We start from the raw sequence: 20,471 nt of genomic DNA, 5'->3' as shown, positions 1-20,471 counted from the left end.
ATTGTTTGGTTCTAAAAAGATGCCCTTGATGGATGGAGTGAACATTCACCACTTAAAAGAAGAGAGAGTAACAATGCTGCTTGGAAAATAACTGCCTAAGAAGAGGATTGCTTGTGCCATTTTAAGCTAGCGTCCCATCTCAGCTCTCATATCCATTAAACTGGGATCATCTTCTGCCTTGGGCGATAGAAGCATGAACGTGTTACTCCAGACACACACACAGTGCTTTTCTGACATCCACTATACCATCAGATATTTGATGATACTTGGTTGTTACCAGCAGTGAAAAGGCTACAATAATCCCACTCTACACTACTGCCCAGCACCAAACAGCAGCCAGACAGTTAGAGATTAGCTGATGAACATAGCTGAGCATTTAGCAGCTGAAGAGCCAGATATTTCCCCCAGGAGTTGGTGGAGACCAAAACCGAGCTAGAAGGAGAGTAAATAGAGTTCAACAGTGACCGCCCACTTTTTCAAATGGCTTCTGTCCTGGAAGTGAATTTCCCACTCATTCATTCACTACAGACAATTCTCAAAGCCTGGAATTAAGCCAACCAACTACGAAATGAATCATGACAATAAAACATTTGATTTGGCTCAAGGGAAGATGGGAAACAAATGCAAAGGTACAAAACTGTGTACACAACAATCAGAGTTCAGTGGTACCAGTAACTCCGTAGCTGTTGATTGGCAGGTTGGTTCACAGGGGTGATAACGATTTCCATGGTAACATCGAGCTCCATCAATCAGAGAAGTCGCTTTTACACTTTTGGATTGTGGAATAGTATAGTACTACTCCATGACAATCCAAATAAAACATGCTTTTCTTTAAAGAAGGTTGAAATCATATGGACTTCTGGCTTTTATAGAGGCATATACCGTCATTTCACAATCTCATGGCTCGTGGTAAGTCTACCTTGGATGGTTACAACATTATGGCTAATAATCAAACTCCTTTTATTCAGAATATAAATGTTTTTTGACTTCCAGAACTTGGACTCACACTTATCAGCTGACGATAAACAAGACTCTTGTTAAATAAACTATAATGCAGAGTTACTGACCTCTTCTTCCTTATATTTTCCCTCTTGAGTCCTCTAGTTTTGGCACTTTTCAGGCCAGCATGCCTCAGTTTAAGGAAAAGACAGTGGCACACCACAGCATGCAGCTCATGTTTCTGTAGCTATGTATGAGACATTAATAGCTTTTGTTTAATTTCAGCCCAAGGGAGTGTTAAGTATTATCAAAAATAACCCAGGGGGACACCATTTAGTTTCTTACTATTTAATATATTTCATGATAGTACAAATGTAATGATGCACCAGTCCATTAGTGTTTTTATAATGGCTAAGGACAATGTTTGGAATTAAGTTGGCATCTTATTGGATCAAGAAATACAGTAACTTGTGAAGGAATAGTTCACAGTTAACATTTTGGGAAATACACTTGTTCACTTTCTTGACAAATGTTAGGTGAGAAGATTGATAGCACTGTCATGTTTCAGTGTGGTATCAATCTTCTTTAAAGCAAAGCTTTACCAAAATGTTAAACCATTCCTTCACAATGCTGCAATGGTCACTATTTTTGCAGGAAGTGTGTTTGGTGGATTAAAACATGTTTTTACACAAAGATTTAACCAGTCTCCATACAGTTTTCGCAGGTGTTGGCAGTGCAATTTGTTTTGCATGATCTTCCATAGTAGTGCAAAATATATACAGTAACGCTGGACAAAAATGCTAGGATTTCAAACAGGATGAAAGCATACAGCACAGCCAATTCACACAGTAGCTTTTCTGAATAAATGTTGCAACTGTTCATTTGCATTAAAACTGTGTATTTACAATACTACCAGGAATACTATTTCACATCACATGAATTCTGGCTAAAAATCTTATTCTCTATCTAACCTTTTAATCAAAATGAAATATTGTTTAATAATGTCCTAGGTGATTTTGATTTGAAGATGTGCTCCAGACGGGTGAGTCCGGAAGTAGCTTTAGGCATCCTTGTATGTTTGTGTGTGACATTATTCAGCTGGCCTCCTGTTCGATTCATTAATTTCTTTTCAGGTAAATTCTACTAAACTTAAAGGTGCAATATAATGTCAGTGTAATACTGACAGCTAGTGTTTAAAAATAGCTACTGCAGTACAAATTCAAAATACTGGAGAGAGTCGTCTCCCCCGCCCCCTCCTCCCCAGACTCGAAGTTCACATTGGTTGCCAGGCTGATACCGGAGCATCCACAACAATGTTGCTAGACACTTGTCTCACATAGCCAGACATTACTCCACAGCACAGCGGAGTAGCTAACGTTAGATGCTGGCTATATTGACAGTCATAAAAGCCAGTGCTCACGTCGAGCTCTGTACCCAACTGACAGACACACTTTTTTGGCTTAGAATTATCGTAGGAACTGCTAAAAATCCCACAACCTCGCCATCCTCACCACACGCCAGACAGACACACTTCCTCGGCTTAGAATTACGATAGGAACCGCTAAAAATACCACTACCTTGCCGTCCTTTTCCACCCGACTGAACCAAGGGGGTAAGCTTCGCTTCAGAGCTCGAACCTCCTATGGCGCCATTTTGATGCTACCAAACGATCACCCGACATTAGCATTCCGTTGACTGCCATTCATTTTGACGTCACTTTGACAACGAATAACTTTACATCTGAAGCGCTTAAAGACTTCATTTGTCCATTGTTTATTTCTAAAGAAACACGACAATGTATAAAATGCTCCATTACCTTGTATCTCACGTTATGGCTCCGTAGCAGGCGTTTTTGTAAAAATAGGTTAACGATTGTGTCATAACCACGCGACTTACTGTCGCATAGTAGAGGAATTACCGTATAGTACAGGAGAAGCTCGCAGGCAGTTTCGACTTACATTAGCTGTCAACATTAACTAGCATTTTAGTTAGCAATAATTAACCTGTGTCTATGTTATCTCCTTACATATACCTACGCTCTCCGTCTCTGTAAAATTGGGAATGATTGAGATTTCTCTTGGCACAGCTACCAGAAGACTTACAACTTTCACGTCACATTTACGTCGTCTCTCTCAGTTGGAGGCTGCGCAGTAACGCTCAGCACTCACTGGAAAAGTGCTTCTAATATCCTTCACTGGTCTCCGTCCAGAACAACGGGATCTGTTGGTCCAGTTTATATACTGTCTATGGACTGAACACACTTTATTGGCTTAGAATTATGGCAACAATCGCTAAACACACTGCAAACTCAAGGTCCTCTTTTTCCGATTTACAGCCCCCCTCTCTTGGTCTGAAATAACTCACCATTGTCGGCTACAGCCGCTGAACAGCCGTGGCTGCTTGCCTGGTCCTCCGGTAACATTAGCCGTTAGCAGGGTTAGCATGGTGGCGTTAGCCAGGACCAGTCGGGATCACTTCACTGGCTGTGTCTCAATTGTTTTTGCGAGTAACCAACTCGGGTACTCTAGCTATATAATTCAATGTGAGTAGCTACACAAATGTTGAAATGACATAAAATGCCCGTCCCTAGTAGCTGTGATAAATTAGCCTGAAGCTAATGCTTACTTGTTCAGGAGGAAATTAGCCAACTCTGAGTCCTTTTGGGCTCTAAGCTGTCTCCATCCTTCAAATACATCTGCAGTATTTTTGTCAGGTAAAATCAATCTCCGTTGATCCTGTTCATTTGTTTGCTGCTTTTATGGCTGTACTAACGTTACAGCTGTAGCACGCTAGGTTTACGTTTTTACAGGTATATCTGGCAACCCGGCCACAAACAGGCCAAAACACAAAAAAAAATTCCGTCACGGAACAGAAATTTCAAAAGGAGAAAATACTGGCATTAGCATTGTTGTCAGAAAAGATAGTATTTCAACTTAGCATGTTTCCTTAATATCTGATGACGCATTGGGGTCATTTTTGGATTTATTACAGTAAATATATTACATATTGGACCTTTAAAACTCATTAGTCATGTAGCAGTTATGCACCCTCAGGGACTGAGAAGCTTGTGGCTTCGTGAAAATGAACAAACTGCATTCATCTTGTCTTTATCTTCACCTAAACTGATAGTATAACACATGCTTTCACATTTAAGTCACAACACGAAGAAGTTTAATCCCTAGTCCTCTCAGGAAACAATTTCTTAAATGCCATTGGAGGGTCACAAAAAATAGATGTACGAGTTGTTTGGCATTGTAAGATGTCCACTTCTTCTAAAGCTCCACATGAACCCCGTCACTTTGCAACAAGAAAATGAAAGGGAGCCAGGACCTCATAAAAAAAAGCCTTAATCCACTTCTCACTGATTTTAGACAAGATACATGATTACAAGCACTTTCTGTTCTGATGACCTTTTGAGAGCATAATCACAATCTGTGTAAATGTGTTCCTTTAGAGCTCAGCAGCTGATCATAAGATCACAAGCGTTAAAAGTTAAATTACTGTTTAAAAAGGGGGTGCCTCTTCTGTGGAAGCAATTTGGCGGTGTAATTTGGCAATGTAATCTCACAACAGCTGTTTAATTTGTCACTTACATATGAATTAATTGATAAAATTAAAATTAAATAATGCAATTTGCATTTTCACTACTAGCATGGGCATTCTCTGACAATAAAAACAAAATGGCAAAACACTTTGACATTTAATATTGATATATACCTTCTGTATGGTTGTATTTTGAAATGTGAATTCAAATGGACAACCATAAAGCGTAGTTGGTCTTTGGAAATTAAATGTCAGATGAATTTTCTATTTGTTACATGTTAGTAGTGAAAATTAAAATAGCATTATTGAAGTTTTGGGGAAATTAAAATGGTATTATGAGATGACATTCTCATTTTAATTTCGTCTGCCGATTGCTTCCATACACTTTCATTCTGTCCAAAAACGGTATCACCAGGACACACGTGTATTTAAAAAATTTGTAACGGATTTGCAACCACATATGCTCAGTTTTAACTGATCGACTGGATGTTAACACAACACAGAAGTCATTGGCAATCAACCTATTCTGTGGTATATTTAAAAGGACATGTACAAATATTTTAAAGTACACATGCTACCACATTACAGGAATATCTATGTCCAAACATTTAATACCACCTAATGCTCTCCTCTCACTTTGGGTTTTTGGTAAATTGGATTCCAGCTTTATTAGACTAACCAGTCTGAGATACTTCTCAGACACAGTAGCATTTAATCTCTTTAAAATCTGACTCTGTAAAAGAACTGGAATCATTCCAATGAATATATCAAAATTGTCAGAGGTGAAACAAGGAGCAGAGATCAGAGTTTGAAGAGTGAATTAAAATGGAAGTTCATAAATGTTATATTGTATTTCCGAATGAATCATCCGATGTCGAGCCCCTGCTGCTGCTGCATTCAATGATGATAGTTACAATGATCACTTAGTCTACTATGGTAATGTGTAATATGAATGCACAAAAGGAACGATAAATGGAACAATTGACATTTTCTTTAATACATCTATTACGCAGGCTCATAATTTCCTCAGGAAACATGAAAGACAATGAACATTCATTAAAGCTGTTCAGTCAATCCGACATAAACTGGGCCAATTAAATGTCAACAAACATGTTGCATGAGTGTTACCATTTTCATATCTGAGTGATTATATCATTCAGGGATTTGCACACCAATGGATGGATGTGGATGTGAGCTGAAGTGCAAACACACTAGCGTGTGGTTTTAAAAGCAGATGAGGAGGACCAGCAGCCTGTCACAGATGACAGGTGAGAACAGACAAGAGAGCTTCACATCTGCTACAGTGTCTCCAGGCTGCAGAAATTAAGGCTTTTATAGATGGTGTTTTTAAAACTTTTACACCGTGACAGTAACCTGCTACAGCAGTTGTCTCTGGGAACCCTGACCTGCTTCTAATGTGACATTTTGTTTGGATTTTACACAACTTTTAAAGTAACTATGTTTTATTATGCTACATAATTAGTCGTCTTCCTCTTGTCACTGTTACTAGATTTAACAATATAATCCTTATCAAGATGTTGACTACTGATACGAAATACTGACTACAGCTGCCACCATTATCAGCCCCCTGTCAAACCCTATTTGATAGCAAAACAAGAATGTTTTTTTTTTTACTTTTTAAAACTGTATAAAAAAAACAAATCTTCTGTTGTGATGATATGACATATTTCAGAACATTTGTATTATACCACAAATTTCCACCTCACTGATTCACCTAACAAACTGATTTCCTCTTCAGATCAAGAAGCCTGGAACCTGCCTAATCTATATGCATGAATAGGGAGTGCATAGCCTTCTCAGCTGTTTCAATGCATTTAGGGGTGTGGTCCTGGTCAAGACAATCTCCTGAACTCCAAACTGAATGTCAGAATGGGAAAGAAAGGTGATCTAAGCAACTTTGAGCGTGGCATGGTTGTTGGTGCCAGACGGGCTGGTCTGAGTATTTCACAATCTGCTCAGTTACTGGGATTTTCACGCACAGCCATTTCTAGGGTTTACAAAGAATGGTCTGAAAAAGGAAAAACATCCAGTATGCAGCAATCCTGTGGGTAAAATGTCTTGTTGATGCTAGAGGTCATAGGAGAATGGGCTGAGTGATTCAAGCTGATAGAAGATCAACTTTGACTCAAATAACCACTTGTTACAACCGAGGTACGCAGCAAAGCATTTGTGAAGCCACAACGCGCAACACGCACAACCTTGAGGTGGATGGGCTACACCAGCAGAAGACCCCACCGGGTACCACTCATCTCCACTAAAAATAGGAAAATGAGGCTACAATTTGCACAAGCTCACCAAAATTGGACAGTTGAAGACTGGAGAAATATTGCCTGGTCTGATGAGTCTCGATATCTGTTGAGACATTCAGATGGTAGAGTCAGAATTTGGCGTGAACAGAATGAGAACATGGATCCGTCATGCCTCGTTACCACTGGGCAAGCTGGTGGTGGTGCTGGTGTAATGGTGTGGGCGATGCTATCCTATCAATATGGGCCAACATTTCTAAAGAATGCTTCCAGCACCTTGTTGAATCAATGCCACAAAGAATTAAGGCAGTTCTGAAATGAAAGGGGGTCAAACACAGTATTAGTATGGTTTTCCTAATAATCCTTTACCCTGTAGTCACACAAATGAAAGACTGGCAAATTATAACCTGGCTTTTACCCCATTGACAGGTATTCATAACTTATGTGGCAAAACAATCAGTTGCCAGCCTGTTTTCTCCTAAGACTGCAGCTTTTGCATGTGAAAGCTGCGAGCACCAGAGAGCTTTATTTCAGCGTTGGCATGGTAGAGGTGTTGGTCTCACCCATTTGAGAGTGGTTGTTTGGGTGTGAGCCTTTGTGGGAGCTCCGGCTGCACTTTGCAGATACACAAGCCTGCGCTTTCATGCCCAGACCCATCAAAATGGCCCTGTCAGGCCGCTATCTCATGGGACTTGCTGCTGCAGTACAGGGAGATTAAAGCTTATTATGAAGCATTTTCACAGCCAAAGGTGTGGGAAATAGCAGCCTGTGTGCCATTTTCACAACAAGGATGAACTTAACTTTGCTGGACGCTTAAACTGTGCTGTGCAGAATGGAATTTTGCATCCAATTTGGACAACTAATTGGTCTATAAAGAGGGAGAGGTTTTGAAGGTTTTAATCAACACAAATGGACCTGCAAAAAAGAAAAAGAAAATAGAAAAGACAATCCCCCTTTTCTAGCACATTGTTCAAAATCCAGTTAATTATGCTCACAGAGAAGTGTGGTAAACTGGGCCCAAGTGTACTACATCTCCTGTGGACTGTGAGGTGAATGAGACAATAGAAACGGTTATTGTTTATTTTTGTTTAAGGTGCCGTATTCAAGTTGATGTAAGAGCTGTGAAGTCTTGTGGAAAATACAAAAAAGGAGCCTGTGTATTCATTAAATCCTCTGGTGTAAATGGTTGCAAATTGTGGAGACCATAGAATGTTTTTACACTTCTATACTTCATTTTCTTCTCAGCGGTGTTATCAACAGTGTTAATCTATATTTCACTGATAAAATCCTGAAGCAGAGATCAGTCTGGAAAAGGAGCTGTAACAACATTTTCAAATTTTGCACACAATCTGAGAAATTGCTTGTAGGAGGAGCCCATTTGTTACAGTCTTATCTTTGAGGCTGCTGTTAAGAAGACTGAAATATCTCGCATGAGACAGCACTGGAAATAAGTGGAAAACAAACTTTATTATTTGCATGAACTGTAGTCTACCAAAACATTGTAGTTTATTACACTTTGTGGCATAATGGGCAAACAAGTATATACATTTGAATAGCTTTTAGCATATTTTGCATACATATTAACACATTTTAAAATAAGTGTTTTTATGATACATATTATCGATTACATAAATGAATATAAAAATTCCAAAATTCCCTACTGATTTTCTTTCTTCAAAATGTCCCTCAAAGGTGCAATGCAACATGCACATTTAAGCACCAATAAACTATAAATGGTTGCCAGTCCAAATACTGCGCACTACTTTTTTCACCTACTTCTACCTGCCGTAGTAATGGAGATGCTGTCCATGGTGCTGATATTATCTGTGTGCAAGCATTGCCCTCCAGTGGCTGACTGTGACTAGGTGGGTTGAAACAAATCCCGGAACCAAAGCGTTTGTTCCTACCCGAGTTACAAAACGTAATGCACCTTAAATGCCAGCGTTTTGAGCGTTATTCAGTAGCATTTCGCTGTTCTTTAGTAAGTATGACTCTTTTGTCTTTTATCTGACAAGGGACGTTACATGTATGTGTGACAGCAAACAGAGTGTGGGTAAAATGTACTCAGCCCTTAGGTTTATATAAACATTTCACGATGCTAAAATGACTGTTTGGTGCTTGCTAGTTTCAGCTTCGTTAGCATAGAATGTATAGTCTAGCTATGTCCGTTACCTTTAGCTTGCCTGGAGATGCTAACTGACGAATTAATAGGATTTCTTCCTCGGTAGTAAACCATACCGTAAAATAGCGACCGTGTGTTGGTATGTAAGGTTAAATGACCTCAGCTCAATTAGCGTTAGTAGCAAATATTGTTACCAAGTGACATACGGGTTAGCTTCTGATTGGGAGAACTGTTATCTGACGCCAGAAGTTTAAACAAGCGCCACAGCACAAATGTTTAGGTTCATACCTCATTGCACCATTTCATATTATTATTATTATTATTATTATTATTATTATTATTGTATTACCTAAAAAATATGCTTAACCATTAATGGCGAATCACCCCGTGTCATGCATCAATTCGGCATACGTCTTATCCAACAAGGAGTATGCTATGTTAAAGAAATGTAAATTTAATGATTTGGTTCAACCTACTCACTGCCATTCACGATGTATTTTGATGGTCAGCCAGGAGCAATTGGTATGGGTAAAATGTGATTTACACTTGCAATATTGCCATTTAATTACAGAAATTTGTTAAATCAAGCAACATGGGATTCTAGTTCCCACCACAGGGTGGAGCATAGTGTTTTCCCTACCATTGTTTTGGGGAGCCCCCCCCCTGAAAGAATGACAAAATTATATAATTATGCTATATATTTAAAAAAAAAAAAAAAAAAAACGGATGCGCAAGATAAAGCTGTTTTCACATTTACAGGCAATTCGCTTCTCGTTCCTCTCCTTAAAAGTTCAATTCATTTTAATGAATGTTACGGGCTGGCTACATTGCACTTGTAACGTATGCGGAGCGGACGTTCCAACACTAGGCTTACACTATAATCAATGAAACTGGTACGAGAGCAGCGCGTAGAGGTGGGTACACTCCGCGGAGCGTAAAAATAGTCTTCTATTTATATATTTTACGCGAGGTGTGTGCTGCCCTTTTACACAGAAATGGATCATAAAGTGTCTATTTCTTGTAAATTAAACAAACGACTTAATGACGATGTGAACGAGCGTATTGGCAGTTTCATTTTGAGAGTTTCTGTTTCTGTTCGTTTTCTGTCACCTGCATCTAGTGATGGCCAAATGAAGCTTCGTGAACCATTTTCTCTTTTTTTCTGTGCCCACTAGATGGGGCTCTCTCTTCAACAAAGGGTTGAAATCACACTGAATTGCCATTCCTTTTAACCTTTTTTTTTTTAACAGAAAGCACCATCTAGTGAGTTCAGAAAATAAAGACAGTGGTTCACGAAGCTTCAAGGTGCTCTAAGTGATGTGACGCGTATTTTAGGCTACAACATTTTTTTGTCCCATACAGCAAACATCTCACTATCTGCTAGCTGACTGTCCCCTGAACCCACTGTAAAAAAAAAAAAAATGCGGTCTCTGTAGACAGCCCAGGCTCCACAAACGCCAACAAAAAAAAAACTGCGCCAACCTGCCCAATGAACCATAACAAACAGTGTTCCAGCCAATAACTGACAAGAAGGAGCAGGTTGAGCCATCACTGCAGCAGCATTAGGCTGTCTACAGAGACCGTGTTTTTTTTTTGTTTTTGTTTTTTTAACAGTGTGTTCAGGGGACAGGCAGCTCGCGGATAGTGAGGAGATGTTTGCCGTATGTGACGAAAAATGTTGTAGCCTAAAAAACGCGTCGCATCACTTAGAGCATCTTTCATTTGACCATCACTACCTGCATCCTCTAATAACAGCTGATGTTTCACAGCGCTGTGCCAGCTCAAAAAAACTGAAGAAACAACAACAACAATCCCGAAGCAAAAGCTCTCTGTCTCGCCTGTGACTCACGCAATCCTACGCCGTGTGTGCGCGGCATGTTTAGCCAGTTAAAACATACATTCCGCGGCACGTACGCTCTGCTAACGGTCCGCATACGTTCAATGTAGCCAAAGTTGCGCAGCCTTGCCCCTATTTTCAACTGTTTCCAACTGTTGCTAAATAGTTGTGTGATGTGTAAGTCAATGTTGTTTTTTATTTATTTTCAAAAATTATGATTCTTATGTTCTCTGTTACACATTGTTTTACCCAGCTAATGGACTGACATCAGCTAGCAGAGATGCTGCTTAAGGATATTCCCAAAGAGGCCCTGATGCGGCCGTTGTCCAGGAATGAAGTGGTGGGCATGTTGTTGAGGTTGACCATCTTTGGCGCAGCAACCTACTACAGCATCAAATGGGTTGTAGACGCTATGGACCCTACCTCCAAACAGAAAAACCAAGCCAAGAAAAGGGTATATTGAACATATTAAACTAAGCAGCACATAATATAAACATTTACAGTATATTATGTAAGATCAAGGTGGACATAGCCATTTGTCCGAGTTCTCTGCTGTCAGTGTAGCAGATGTGATTAAGAAATGAAAGGAATGACTGGAGCAGCATTTTGCACACCATCGGTTATCCTTTTGTGTCTTCAGCTGAGTTGTGTGTCTCCTCTCTACAGGCAGAACAACTGATGAAGAGGATTGGCATTGAGGGCGTCAAACTAACAGAGTATGAGATGAACATTGCAGTTCATCTAGTTGATCCTCAAACTATGAAGGTAACGGCTGTAATTCTTACCCATGACATTGAGGTTATCAAGTGGCGTGACATTTCTACCCTTTTCTATCAATGCACTTCATTATAATCTGCCCTCCTGCAGGTGTCCTGGACAGATATAGCAGGTCTGGATGAGATTATCAATGAGCTGCAAGACACAGTCATATTGCCCTTTCAGAAAAGACACCTTTTGGCTGGCTCCAAACTCTTTCAGCCTCCTAAAGGTACCGCAGCATGTCATCTAATCAGATATTTAATGGTCAAATTGTACACATAATCTTTAAGGTTCATGCTAACATTATAGGATCAAATAAGATGAACTTCTTATAGTAATTGCGAGTGATGTATTAATGGATTGGAAACTACACATTGATGGCCGGCGTTATTTAATCTTCAGCGCTTCTTGAAAGTATTTGGACAACAGTTTTTGTTCAACTTTAATTTTAAGGCGTTTTCATCCACATTAGGTCACCTGTTAAGAGTATTTTTTTTATTTTTTTTACCCAATTTGTCAGTTTTGGGGAAGAGAGGTTTTATTTCATTAATCGTTATTTCAACTCAGTGCACACTTCTAACAAAACACTTGACACTAATTATGAGATGTGTAGAAAAATAATACACGTTTCATGATCGAACAGGAGCAGTAACAAGGGAAAATCTTATACTACATGCCCCCTTCTCACAATAAATAATTCAAATGCTGTAGATGGTCTGCTAATACTGTCAGCAGACACTTGGTTTCTTAACTGATGGCCTACCAGACCTGTACTAAGGCCAGCTTAATGTCTTACTTATTTCAGGTTTTTTCTTTTGCCTTTAGTATGCTTTGTAGTGAAATATGCATTATGCTGAATTGAGGTCAAAGGACTGACTTGAGGAACACTATTTTGCCATCAAATCTACTTGGTTACTTTTTCTGTATGTTCAGGGTCACCCTGCGTCTACAGGTCTACTAAGAATGCATAGTCCCTGTGATTTAGATTTAAGTATCCAAGAGCTGCTACTCTTGGATACTCTCTAACGGGAGCAACGCTGTTAACTCGGTATGGAACTGAAAAGTGCTGAAGAAAGTTAGCCTTTTAACCTCACGGTCAATATTTATTTCTTAATGTATAACAAAAACAATGTCAACCAAGTCGGCGTTCAATTTTCTGACTGCACTTTCTTTCACAAATGCTAATAATTTGAGTTGAAATGCATCAGTGGCACGCTAACTGGGTTTTATGATTCATGACTTTGACAAACTACAGATATTAGAATTAGTTATAAAGCCCATCGGTTTGTTCTCTTTCTCATTATTGTTAGAAAGTCAATTTGGTGCATTATGCCTCCATTTAGAGCTATGACTACAATGCACTCCCAAATGCACCCGACACTATTTCACACAACCATCACAACAGTTGATATGAGTCACAAATATACAGGTACAATGAGGTATATAAACTGTTAAATCATGTAAAATGTATTGTTTTGCTCAAACAGGATGTATTTTATAAGCGTACACATGGGATTTAATATATGCTGGAAGTCTACTAATTGTATTATTTCAAACAAAAACATAACAGGAGCTTGAAAGTATTTCTTAATTTTGTTAACGTTTTGTCCTCGCAGGTGTTTTATTGTTCGGTCCTCCGGGATGTGGGAAGACCATGATCGCCAAGGCAACAGCCAAAGCCTCGGGCTGTAAGTTTATCAACCTTCAGGCATCCACGCTGACCGACATGTGGTACGGCGAATCACAGAAGCTGACTGCTGCTGTCTTCTCATTGGCTGTCAAAATCCAGCCCTGCATCATCTTCATTGATGAGATGGGTGAGTTTGATTACTTTGAAAATGCATTCGTTTATTACACTGTTAGATGCGATTCAGCTTTATCTTTACTCAAGCGGAATGTATTTCAAACAGCTGTTACTGATATTGTTATGATGTTTTTACAGTTTTCGTAACCAGCGAAAAAAAATCAAGGGTTTTTGACAAAAAATACAATTTTGGCAGGCTGGAAAAGCTACTAAAGCAGCATTGGAAACCTTTCTTTTAATAGGTTTGCAGCTCCTTAAAGCATATTCAGTCTTAGCACTTTAACAGACTAAATTGATTAATCTAATCATGTCCACTCTATCAGTGTAGAACGAGTTTCAAAGCCTGACACTGTGAGCCCCAATTGCTCAAAAGTACCAAAAAATGCTAAATTCGCCTGTGCAATTTCTATAATAAAAGTGTAATACTAAGTGTCTGTTTATCGATACAGCATTGTCACTGTATATCGCGATACTATGCTATATCGAGGAGCAGATGAGTTTTGTGTAAATGCTGTCTTCGTCCTTGTTTTTGCTCCTTGTCTCTTGTTTGTTAGAGTCATTCCTGAGGAACCGTTCCAGCCTGGACCATGAGGCCACAGCCATGATGAAGGCCCAGTTCATGAGCCTGTGGGACGGCCTGGATACTTGCTCAACCACCCAGGTAACGCAGCCAAAGGACTGACAACCTCAGCCTGTCAGTCAGTCAATAGGACATAGTGAACACAGTGGTGCCTGCCTGTAACAGAGGAAGTCTAACGTTAACCCATACCGTCAGCCGTCACCGACAGCTTTCACCTCGCCGTTATATACGCTGTCTGCGTGGAGTTCTGAAAAGTGTGAACACACTTGCAACCGCTTTACCAGCATTGCCGTGACTCACTGTGACTCTAACAAAGTCGACGTTGTTTCGCTCCGTCGGCACCACAGCTCTGCGTGTGTGTGTGTGGGGGGGCGGCGGCAGTAGGAGCTCCGCTCTCTGTCAAGATGCAGAGACGTCAGATAAGCTCGCGCTTATGCGTTCTCGGGTACCGAAATTTGGCACCGTTTTGATTTCAAGTGAATCCGTCCTCGGTAGTACCGACGTGCCGATAGGTAAGGCGGCAGGCGTGTCTTGCTAAGGCGGCCACCTAACCTGTACTTGGTTTACAGTTGTAACTTTATGCACACCAGTCAAGGTAATTGTGTCCAACGCTGCGTCACGCATCTCTGTGATAGTCAGTCAAGCAAAAGTTTGCCGTAAACAAACATTCAGTGCAAAGTCTATTATCCGTCCTCGTTGGCAACAAATGCATTGGGTTTATGCTTGGTTATGTGTGCACGCAATTCAAATGGCCATTAAGTTTAGCACGAGTCATACCTCCTACGTTGGGCTCCGTGCAATAATTCAGTGATCCAATGCTGGACACCGCCTGTAACGTTAGCATTAGCACGTACAGTAACTCCTGCGTGTCTTTACACAAGCAGCTGACCGCAAACGTCCTTTTAGCGTAGCAGAAATCCAAACGGCTACAGGCAGCTCTCCTCGTCCTTAGCTCCAATATCTCCGTATGTCCCAAATGTTTCGTGGCTTTTAAATAAAGGTCAAAATGAGCGTGGGTTTTGACTCATTTTGCCAGTGACTGTGCTACAGGTCTATGTTGTTAGTGACAAAACCACATGATCAGCGACTAGTCGTCTTTAACCTCAAAACGTCATTGTGGAGGAGTAAAGTCGACTAGTCTGTGCAACCCCTAGTACGTACCAGATTAAGCACATCCCAGATTAAGTCCCACTTTTCTAAGAGAAAAGAGAAATCCTACCCAATACTGTTTATTTTGAAGACGCTTAAACTTTACTAAATCTAAGTCGTTCCTGTTCCACATGGTGCCTGTGCTGTGTTTGAAGAGTTAATGCAACAGGTGGTTTTGACGGCATAATGTATTCACACTGTGATTTTTATGATTGTAGGTGATGGTGATGGGAGCCACAAACAGGCCACAGGACGTGGATCCAGCCATTCTGCGCAGGATGCCTACCACTTTTCATGTTGGCCTGCCAGTAAGACGCGTACACACATACCCTAGCACAAACAGTTGTCTTCTATGAAAAGTAAATTAATACACATGAATTTATACAGTATGTAATATGTTGGAAGAATCACATTTACTGTCAAATGTTTGGGGCAGTCTTATCTCAGAGTAAATTCAAGTGAAATTAATATATTTGTAATACAGTACAATAAACAGCACCTAATCATGTCAGATATGAATATATGTAAGCTGTAGGAGAAAACAGTAAATGAGTACAATTATATCTTAAAGCAGTACTTGTATACTTCATTAGAAAGTCTTTAAACTGGTGATTAGTTGATTAGGTGCCTTCTTTTTTTTGATTCATAGGTTGCACATTAATATGCTTTGAAGAACCACTGTCCTTCTGTCTTTGCAGAACACAAGACAAAGACAGGACGTCCTGAGGCTGATCTTAGCTGGAGAAAATGTAAGATGTGATTTATTTTTATTCAAGTCAGCTTTTGTCATTCTCGGAGACCATTTCACACCTGTATTTTCACCATCAAATCACATGAAAGTAAATCCGATCCCCCATGAACACACAGGTTACTTCTTTTAATTTGTCTCACATTGCTGTCCTGCTTCTCTACTCAGCTGAGCAATGCCATTAATCTAAAGGAGATTGCTGAGAAGACAGAGGGTTACTCTGGCAGTGACCTCCGGGAGCTTTGCCGCGACGCTGCCATGTACAGAGTCCGGGACTACGTCCGCAAGGAGCAGATGAGGCAGATCGCTCAGCAGCTACAGGACTGCGAGGAGGAGGAAAAGTATGACTCATATTCAAACACCCACAAGATTGCATAGCCTTTGGGTCCACCGAGCATCTCGTTGTTTAAATACAGTACCTACCCTAAACAGTCATGGTTAGACAAGTGTGGGTTTTTTGACAGCAATATTATTTTAAGAGATGTATATCCTGGTACTCTCTAACTTTACATTTGACTTAATCTTCCCACAAATGAAACATTCTTTTCAGTTTTCAATGCGATATTAAAAGTTATGAGTGAATAAACATTACAATAATTTCAGTTTCAGGCCTCACATACATAGTCATTGGAGTGTTGATCAACTTCACAAAGTACTGTGTGAGATTAAATTGGAAGGTATCTGAGGTAAACCTGGTTGATTTTAAAAGCATATTTTTATATATATATATATATATATTAAAGGCTAAATATCTCATCTGTGTAACCCATGCTTCAGTTGTTGCTAAGCAACTATTGAAATCAGTCTTGGAGCAAGGCACTATTGCTACAAAAATAAAGATTTTTAACTTGTTAAGTTCTCAGCACTCTAAACACTAAGGTACTAAGGAATCAAAGGAAGCAGAACACATAGCTGAAGGCTCTCTACAGACATGCAGCCTTACTGTAGTTCTCATTAATCGATGCACTGAGTTGATCCTGTAGTCTTTTTTTAAAACGCCCATTGAGAAGTTAGTTTGGGCCACAGCTATTGGTAGCTGTGTATAGGTCACTGTGTCTGACCTCTTTTGTCCTTTGCTCCAGACCTGTGGATGAGGACCGGTTGCGGCCAGTCACCCAGCTGGACCTCCTTTTCGGCCTAGACAAGATGAAGGAATCTAAGCGGGCCACCGTCTCCATGTTGCCCATTGTGTCAGAGGTACCCCTGGACTAAACATCAACACTGCACCACGGCGAGAAACATTTTCTTCTCGCTTTTGTCCGCAGTGTGTTCCAACTCATCAACAGAGGCTCCTCCAACATGTCAGAGGTGCAGTTGAAAAAGCCAGAGAGCAGCCATATATTTCTTAACGTTTATTTATCCAGGCAGGGTTTTGGTCTGAGCATGCTCCCTTTTAGCACAACCCTGTCACATGTGTACAGTTACAATACATTCAGAAATCTAATGTCTTACTGGCCACTGACGTCGAGTCAATCCGCCTTGTGCATGAAATCTGCGTACACGTTTATGTACAATTTAATAACTTTTGTGGCATTCATCGATGCTTGTTTTTAGGTAAGATCCAAATTTAAATATGTCCTATCAAATATGTAACGTGCTCAAGCAGAGCTCTGCATCCAACTGACAGACACACTTTTTCGGCTTAGAATTACGGTGGGAACTGCTAAAAATCCCACAACCTCGCTGTCCTCTCCACCCGACGGACAGACACACTTCCTTGGCTTAGAAGTACGGTAGGAACCGCTAAAAATAACACTACCTTGCCGTCCTCTCCACCCGACTGAACACACTTTATTGGCTTAGAATTACGGCAACAATCGCTAAACACACTGCAAACTCACCATCCTCTCTTCCCGATTTACAGCCCCCCCTCTTAAAATAACTCACCATTGTCGGCTACGACCGCTGAACAGGCTACACGTTGTAAACAGCCGTAGCCCGTTTGCCTGGTCCCTCCGGTAACGTTAGCAGTTAGCAGGGTTAGCATGGCGGCGTTAGCCAGGATCAGTCGGGATCACTTTACTGGCTGTGTCTCAATTGTTTTTGCGAGTAACCAACTCGGGTACTCTAGCTATTTAATTCAATGTTGTTCAGCTACACAAATGTTGAAATGACATAAAATGCCCGTCCCTTGTAGCTGTGAGAAATTAGCCTGAAGCTAATGCTTACCTGTTCAGGAGGAAATTAGCCAACTCTGAGTCCTTTTGGACTCTAAGCTGTCGCCGTCTTTCAAGTACATCTCCAATATTTACCCAGGGTTTGTTACGTCTCTGGTCACGCAACTGTTAGAAATAGAGATAGAATCGGATAGACTCTACCTCCATTGATCCTGTTTGTTTGTTTGTTTGTTTGCTGCTTTCATGGCTGTACTAACCTTACAGCTGTAGCGCGCTGGGTTTACATTTTTACAGGTATATCTGGTAACCCAGCCTGGCTGACAAACTGGGCAGTTGATAACACACAGGCCAAAACACAAACAGAAATTCCATCACGGAACGGAAATTTCAAAAGGAGAAAATACTGGCATTAGCATTGTTGTCAGAAAAGATAGTATTTCAACTTAGCATGTTTCCTTAATATCTGATGACGCATTGGGGTCATTTTTGGATTTATTACAGTAACTATATTACATTTTGGACCTTTTAAGAGTGCCCTGGACCACACATAAGCCAATACGCACAAAAGCCAACTTACGTTTTGTGCTGTGAAATATGAATTATGAGGATGAAAAATCAATTTACTTTGTGAAAACACAGAAAAATGTTTTACAATTATGTACCTATTTTATCATTTTAAAAGATGATTATGTGGAAGCCTACATGACAAGAAAATTAGACTAATATGCACACACACACACACACACACACACACACACACACACACACACACACACACACACACCTGTCCCGCTGGCCGGGGGGAGCACACAACTCCTTTTTGCTACAGTTTGGTGGGTATGCGGTAGAATTACCTGGCCCGTGCGTCCAATTTCCAAGAACAGACTGATGTGTCATAGCACGTTTCATACATTTTCAGATTTTCCTCCTTATTGCTTTGTGCAAGAACTAATACAAGAGAAAATTACGAAAACATAGCAAAGCAGGCTTTTTCTGTCCGTTTAGATATGTGTAGACAAAAAGCGATAAACATTTAAGTCTCAAGTAGAGATGGTGTCACCACTTAAACCCTGTAATAGGAATCACAAGCTATAAAGACCTGAGCCAGGGGCAGCAATAAATGACAGTTATAAGCCATGATGTCAATATCATCATTACCCTACTACTAATAGCTGTAATATAATATGTACCTGATTTATCACCACTCAGTCCTCAGCAGATGTATCATGGGAATGTGGAAGCTCAATGCTGGGTTAGGCTTAAAGACTTGGAATGCACCTGAAGTAACTCAAGCCAGTGAATGGTCCTCAGTGCATTTAGTGCTGCTTTGTAACAGACGGTCTTCTGCATTTTTTCCCAGGCAAAACGACAATAACGGGCACTACTTAATGTTCAAATCATGGCTGTGTTTTTTTTAGTGTCATATATATTGTGCCATTATCATTAGAAGTCAGTTTCCATTGTTCTGCTTTGAATATTTTTAATAATGAACTTTTCATATCACGCTTTGTGCATCAATCAATGCTGTCGCTGCAAGACACAACAGGGTTTTTTCTCTGTCAGTTACTTTTATTCACACTTTAAGGAGAGCATAGCTTTAAAATTCAAATGCTTTTAATCAGCTGTCAGTCTCAAGTTGTTGTGACATGCTTTTTCTGACTTCCCTCTGTATAAAAAGCCTCATTATTCGCCACATGGTCACAGCATGTGTTCATGGATCTGTTCATATGTCTCATACAGACCTTTCTCCCACTCAGTGTGAGCAAGCCAGGGCATTTCAGGTCATTCAACCATGACCACGTGGTGGTGCTGCAGCTACACTTGTCTTGTTACTGACGCAGGTGTAGCAGACTGACAAATGGACTGCTCACATGCGGAGCAGTTTTATAGCATTGTGGTGCGATAATGAAAAAGAGGAGGCTGCATACGGCATTATTGGTTCATTCAGTGATATTTAGACTAGATCTGTTTCTCTTTCTTAGAGTACCTCAGGTGACAGTGAAAGGTCAAAGTGTTGCCGTGTAAATTGACGATTGTGTCACCGCTGGTTACAGGTCTTAGTTTCCTTTCTTGGAGAAGGGAAACATTTGTGCAAATGCTTTTTCTCAATGCAATATCACGTCATCAGGTCTTATTCTATGGTCCATATGCAGTTACTGGGTATTTACACTGTCAAATATGTATCTGTTAAATATGATGTTAATCATGTACTGTGAAATGTATTTATTAAATGACACTAAAAACAAATGGCATTCTTTTTACCAGAACAATGTTACCTCGATTATTTCAGCATGGATTCCTGTTGGTCTTTGTCCTGCCCTTGTTTACATGTATTGCATGTAATAAATGTCATCATTTCCAAAAGATAAAGTCCAACTTGTGGAGATTTCAAACAATGTATATTATAATGTCCAAACCTACTTATTACTAATGGTTTAACGGACCATAGTTGATCCGTGGTCCGTACGGCTCAACACTCACGGTTCGGAATGCATGTGAACCGTGGATCAATTGCAAAGTTTAACCATAATAATTGTGTGTGTGTGAAATGCATTTTTACTGTCATTGTTACTTAAAGTAAGCTGATAAATCTCTATGAAGGGTTG

The 20,471-nt window shown here is 40.1% G+C and overlaps 1 protein-coding gene across 1 annotated transcript; it reads left to right on the top strand.

Annotated features, from left to right (window-relative positions):
• Positions 1-8,650: 8,650 nt before the first annotated feature.
• On the top strand, positions 8,651-20,252 carry atad1a (ATPase family AAA domain containing 1a). Its single transcript, XM_078250292.1, has 10 exons — positions 8,651-8,730; positions 10,962-11,162; positions 11,375-11,473; positions 11,576-11,696; positions 13,084-13,284; positions 13,826-13,932; positions 15,219-15,308; positions 15,699-15,749; positions 15,917-16,089; positions 16,831-20,252. The coding sequence occupies exons 2-10, from the start codon at positions 10,989-10,991 to the stop codon at positions 16,958-16,960; spliced, it is 1,146 nt and encodes a 381-aa protein (XP_078106418.1). The 5' UTR covers positions 8,651-8,730; positions 10,962-10,988; the 3' UTR covers positions 16,961-20,252.
• The last annotated feature ends 219 nt before the right edge of the window (positions 20,253-20,471 follow it).

The sequence above is a fragment of the Sander vitreus genome, chromosome 5 (genome assembly GCF_031162955.1).
Source record: "Sander vitreus isolate 19-12246 chromosome 5, sanVit1, whole genome shotgun sequence".
Taxonomy (NCBI): Eukaryota; Metazoa; Chordata; class Actinopteri; order Perciformes; family Percidae; genus Sander; species Sander vitreus.
Note: the sequence above shows the minus strand (reverse complement) of the source record. Positions and strands in the feature narration are given on the sequence as shown.

Bases quoted from the DNA above. Each gene is read 5' to 3' on its own strand.
- atad1a (XM_078250292.1), top strand. From the start codon at position 10,989: ATGCTGCTTAAGGATATTCCCAAAGAGGCCCTGATGCGGCCGTTGTCC. The intron at 11,474-11,575 runs GTAACGGCTGTA...GCCCTCCTGCAG, and splicing joins TTGATCCTCAAACTATGAAG to GTGTCCTGGACAGATATAGC. The intron at 13,285-13,825 runs GTGAGTTTGATT...CTTGTTTGTTAG, and splicing joins CATCTTCATTGATGAGATGG to AGTCATTCCTGAGGAACCGT.